We start from the raw sequence: 5,290 nt of genomic DNA, 5'->3' as shown, positions 1-5,290 counted from the left end.
TTCGGTTTCGAAAAGGAAAAGGAGCTGACGTCAGTTACTGGAAAGTTTTATTAAAAAACGATTGAGCAATTACAACCACGGTTGAATATCATAATACATCTGTATAGAGTAATATTTGAGTATATAGCAGTAATGATATAGATATATGTGGTCATAATTAGCAGCGTTGTACGTTGACGTCACCGCCATATTGTGAGTGGCCTTCGCCGCCTTATTGTTAGACGCTTTTCTGATTACAGGGCCGTAAAGACCACATAGAAGCCTCATTTCGGTGCTGATACGGTTTTTATGGTCCCAGTCAGATCCTGGGGAATAATTCTCAAAGGTAATACAAAACAACCGTCTATTTCGTTGTATTTGCCCATTTTATTTTCTTGTTCACTGTGAAGTGGTGGCCTAGTGGTTATCGAAGTGGCTCCGTAATCAGAAGGTTGCCGGTTTGAATCCTGAACCGCCAAAGAGGTTCCCTTCATCAAAGTACCGTCCCCACACACTGCTTCCCGGGCCGCTGTCATGGCACCCACTGCTCACCAAGGGTGATGGTTAAATACAGACGACGCATTTTGTTGTATCACCGTGTGCTGTGCTGCAGTGTTTCACAATCACTTCTTTCATTTTACTGTGTATATTGTATGTATTTGTGTCAAAAGATTGTAGTTGTCAGTGAGGATTTTATGCTTGATTTGGTGTGAAATAAGGTCAATATTAAATTTTTATAAGAATACATAACTTAGTTGATATCATAATTATTTTCATGATTAACTTAAAAGTGCCTTCACATTTACAATCTACAATTAAATTATGTACTCCAAAGTAAAATACAAACGACAAAACTCCCATCTCAGCTTTTAAGAAACCATCATCCAGACTGAATGAACTCTTATCATCATAAATGACACTCAAACCTTCTCAAACATCCATGACATAAGATCTCCTGGTTACAGCTCTAACCTTTGTTTAAAGATTAAACATCTTTTTTTAACAGAGAGCATAATTTATTGTGGTGTAAACACTGGACCGTACAACTTTGTAACCATTCGCTAAACATCGTACTTTGGTGAACCTGTTATCATACAATTATTGTGCTATGACATTTTAGTCTTTACACTGTTTTGCTTTTTTCATCATAGTCTTTTTTTTTTTTTTTAACTTTATGAGTTGAGATTTAGAAATCACATCTGCCTTAACGCTTGTGCTTTAAGGCAGTTTGAAGATCAAGCTATTGCACAAAACAATACAAAAATGTATAAATACATTATAATATTTCTTCGTCTAGCACTTAACAATCTCTCATGCTCTTCACTGACAAGTTTGAGCCTTATCAGGCCTCTTAGTTTGTAAACTCAATATTCTATAGAAATCGAACGAGAATTGCTGGTGTCTTCCTCTTGTAAGTCGCTTTGGATAAAAGCGGCTGCTAAATAAAGTAAAGTAAAGCTATAGGAGTGGTAGTGTCGGATTTTGCTAAGGGATTCTTATACTTAAGGATTATCCAAAGAAAATGTCTACGTTCCTTACAACTGTACGGAGGGCAGAAAAGATCATCTGTGTCTCCCGGTCCTCCATCCAGGACCTGTCACTCTCAAGAACCAGAGGCAGTGGGGGCAGTGGTGGCTAGCGGTTAAGGAAGCGGCCCTGTAATCAGAAGGTTGCCGGTTTGAATCCCGATCCGCCAAGGTGCCACTGAGGTGCCACTGAGCAAAGCACCGTCCCCACACACTGCTGTCATGGTGCCCACTGCTCACTCAGGGTGATGGGATAAATGCAGAGGACAAATTTCACTGTGTATCACATGTGACAATCACTTTAACTTTAGAAAAATCTTTTGACCTCAGAATGATACAGAAGCCTTCAGACCAGGACCAACCCAGGAACAATTTCTTTCCCCTCACCATCACCCTCCTTAACACCTACAAGCCCAGCAGCCAGTGCCACCACCTTTCTGTTGGTAATCAGACAAGGTCCAGAGAGCACACCACACAAGAGATTCACCAGATTCAGTTACTTCATTAATCATTAACATCAGGCCACACATCAGAAATGCTCCATATATCATATATCAGATTCACACACAGTTCCACCCATGGCATTAAACTCCATACACAAAGTCATGCAGTATTAAAACTCTCTCAGCACTTGCTAAAATAGATGCTAAAAAGTCAGAGAATTCCTGAATATAACCCTTATTTATTTTAGGGGTCTATAATGTGAACGTCTAGAATTTGAAGCTCGAAAATGTCCTGGGTCAAACCAGAAAGAATTTTGCACTTGAAATGTTCATAAATTTTCCAGCAGCTTCCTGTAGGTGGCGATGTCGATGTGCAGTGCCATCTTGATGTTGAGCAGATCCTGGTATTCGCGCAGGTGGCATGCCATCTCGTCCTTCATGTTGTGGATGTCCTCCTCCAGGCGGCCGATGCTGTCCTGGTAGCCGCCGGCCTCCACCGAGAAGTTCTCATCCATCTCCCGCATCTGCCGCTCCAGAGACTCGTTCTGTGCAAAACAGATAAAAGAGTGAGGTGGAGGTTACCCCAGGGTGGGTGTGGCTGGAAGTGGGTGGAGACTCACCGCGCCCTTCACAGCGTCCAGCTCGCAGGTGAGAACCTGCACCTGGCGGCGGAGGGCTTCAGTATTACGAGTGGCAGCTTCAGATAGGTCAGCAAACTGCAGAAGAAAGACAGAAGGACTTTTTACTTCTTCTTCTCCACTTCACTCCACTTTATTTGCAGTGTGTGCGCCTGTGCGTGTGTTAGTGTTAGACAACACTAAAGTAGCAGTAACATCATTAGTCCACCAGAGGGCAGCAGACAGCACTAATGTAGCAGTAACATTAATATTCCACCAGAGGGCAGCAGACAACACTAATGTAGCAGTAACATTAATTATCCACCAGAGGGCAGCAGACAACACTAATGTAGCAGTAACATTAATATTCCACCAGAGGGCAGCAGTCAACACTAATGTAGCAGTAACATTAATTATCCACCAGAGGGCAGCAGACAACACTAATGTAGCAGTAACATTAATATTCCACCAGAGGGCAGCAGACAGCACTAATGTAGCAGTAACATTAATATTCCACCAGAGGGCAGCAGACAACACTAATGTAGCAGTAACATTAATAATCCACCAGAGGGCAGCAGACATACGAGAGTTGAGGCCAGACCTGAACAGCTCACAGCGGAGAGGAAACAGAACTGCAGCCTGGGAGAAATATGATACATCAGATTATTACAGTCATTATTACTCTTTACTTACCTGTAGATAGACACACAGTTTTAAATATTTATTTCTCTTTTAACAATTTCTCAGCGGTGTCAAAAGTATTCACAGTCATTACTGAAGTAGAAGTATAGATAATAAGGTTATCAATTCAAGCTTTTTGATTAAGTATAAAAGTACTGGATTTAAAACTACTTAAAGTATAAAAGTAAAAGTAATGTAAGAGGAAAAATGCCAATAAGGACAAAAGCCTAGGGGCCACAGTGCACTATAATGCACTAACCCACCTCCCAATTTTTTTGAAGGGTTATATCATGACTACAGTGTTTTATTAAAATGTAAAACCTGTTTTAGTCACACATGTCCATTTTAGTACAATGCAAATATATTAAAGAACCTTATATGTGTACTACTCATCATTAACAGGAGGTGGCACAGTGATGGTGCTTGGGAAGCTGGTATTCCAAGTTGTCAACTTCGTCCAAAAGGTATCAACCAATTCAACACCGTCAATGCTTTCCTCTTCTTCATCATAGTCATCATTTTGGCCACCATTATTCTCTTCTCCGTCTATGCTATTATGTTGTGTAGACTTAGAATGTGTTTAAATCAACCAGCTGTAGAGCTCAAAACGTTTTTGACTACAGCTTTGCAGAATTAGCTTATATATAATCACACAAACAACTGTAAAATTAGTAAAAAAAAAAAAAAAAAGTGGAGAAAAAAAGGAAAAATAATAAAAGCTCAGATAACATTTGGCTAAGAATTTCAACGTTAAATCATAGCCTACTGCTAGCAAGCAAACCATGTCATGTCTGCATGTACCCAGGCACAGCAAACATCACTTCATCACTACAATATTATGCCAATAAGAGACTGATAATAAGAAACTTTCATCTTACCTCAATATGCTTTTTTAAGTTAGACAGAGAGTTTTTAAAGCCATTATCTCGTGGTACTTCGGTGCGCACAGCTTGCAGTGCATTCGGAAAGAGGTTTAACCTTAATAATCCACCAGAGGGCAGCAGACAACTCTAATATAGCAGTAACATTAATAATCCACCAGAGGGCAGCAGACAACACTAATGTAGCAGTAACATTAATAATCCACCAGAGGGCAGCAGACAACTCTAATATAGCAGTAACATTAATAATCCACCAGAGGGCAGCAGAAATCTTCGACCTTAGTACAGAGATCAAGTTCAAGTTCAAGTAACCTTTATTGTCATCTCTTCTATATATTGTGCAGATATACAGAGAGACGAGAAGCTGTGGCTCCAGTTTACAGTGCAACATAAAAGTAGACAACAAAAAAACAGAAAACAGATGCGTCACATGAAATACAATATATAAATAAATAGGATACAGAATATACAATTTAGCTAAAAATGAAGTGTTAAAAAGTGACCAGTGATAATGTTTAGACTGTGCAAATAAACAACAGTAGTGATAGTACAGTTATTGGTTTCAGTACAACAAGAAGAGGTAGTCCGTATAGCAGCGTGTGCATATTTGCAGCAATGAGGTATAAAGTGCAGAGGTGCAACAGAGTTAGTCCACAGTGCGAGTGTGTGTGGGGGGAAGTATGAGTGCAGGTAGTGTGTTCAAGAGCCTGATGGCTTGTGGGAAGAAGCTATCACGCATCCTGGAGGATCGAGACCTGATGATACGGTAGCGTCTGCCAGATGGGAGGAGTGTAAAAAGTTTATGTGATGGATGTGAGGGGTCGAGCACGATGCAGGAGGCTCTTCTGATGCAGCGCTTGTAGAAGATGTCCTGCAGTGGCGGAAGAGACGCTCCGATGATGTTACCAGCTGCTTTGATGATCCTTTGAAGCTGCCTGATATGAACAGCAACCAGCAGAGAGTTTACACTACCGAAGCCTGGGAGAAACATGATACATCAGATTATTACAGTCATTATTACTCTTTATTTACCTGTAGATAAACAAACATTTTTAAACATTTATCTCCACCTTTGTTGAGTGAGAGTTTGTTGATTTGCACATGCAAAGCTTCCCTCACTCTCTCAAACCACCTATCTTCTCTCGTCCAAAAAAAAGAGTGTC

At 40.5% G+C, this 5,290-nt stretch overlaps 1 protein-coding gene across 1 annotated transcript; it reads right to left on the bottom strand.

The window, feature by feature from the left end:
* Positions 1-2,032: 2,032 nt before the first annotated feature.
* Positions 2,033-3,765, bottom strand: LOC114774844 (vimentin A2-like). Its single transcript, XM_028966428.1, has 3 exons — positions 3,730-3,765; positions 2,569-2,664; positions 2,033-2,493 (listed from the first exon to the last, which is right to left on the bottom strand). Exons 1-3 carry the CDS (start codon positions 3,763-3,765, stop codon positions 2,278-2,280), a joined length of 348 nt encoding a protein of 115 aa, XP_028822261.1. The 3' UTR covers positions 2,033-2,277.
* Positions 3,766-5,290: the final 1,525 nt, after the last annotated feature.

This window comes from Denticeps clupeoides, chromosome 2 (genome assembly GCF_900700375.1).
Source record: "Denticeps clupeoides chromosome 2, fDenClu1.1, whole genome shotgun sequence".
Classification (NCBI taxonomy): domain Eukaryota; kingdom Metazoa; phylum Chordata; class Actinopteri; order Clupeiformes; family Denticipitidae; genus Denticeps; species Denticeps clupeoides.
The sequence above is the reverse complement of the archived record's forward strand: the minus strand, read 5'-3'. Positions and strand labels throughout refer to the sequence as shown.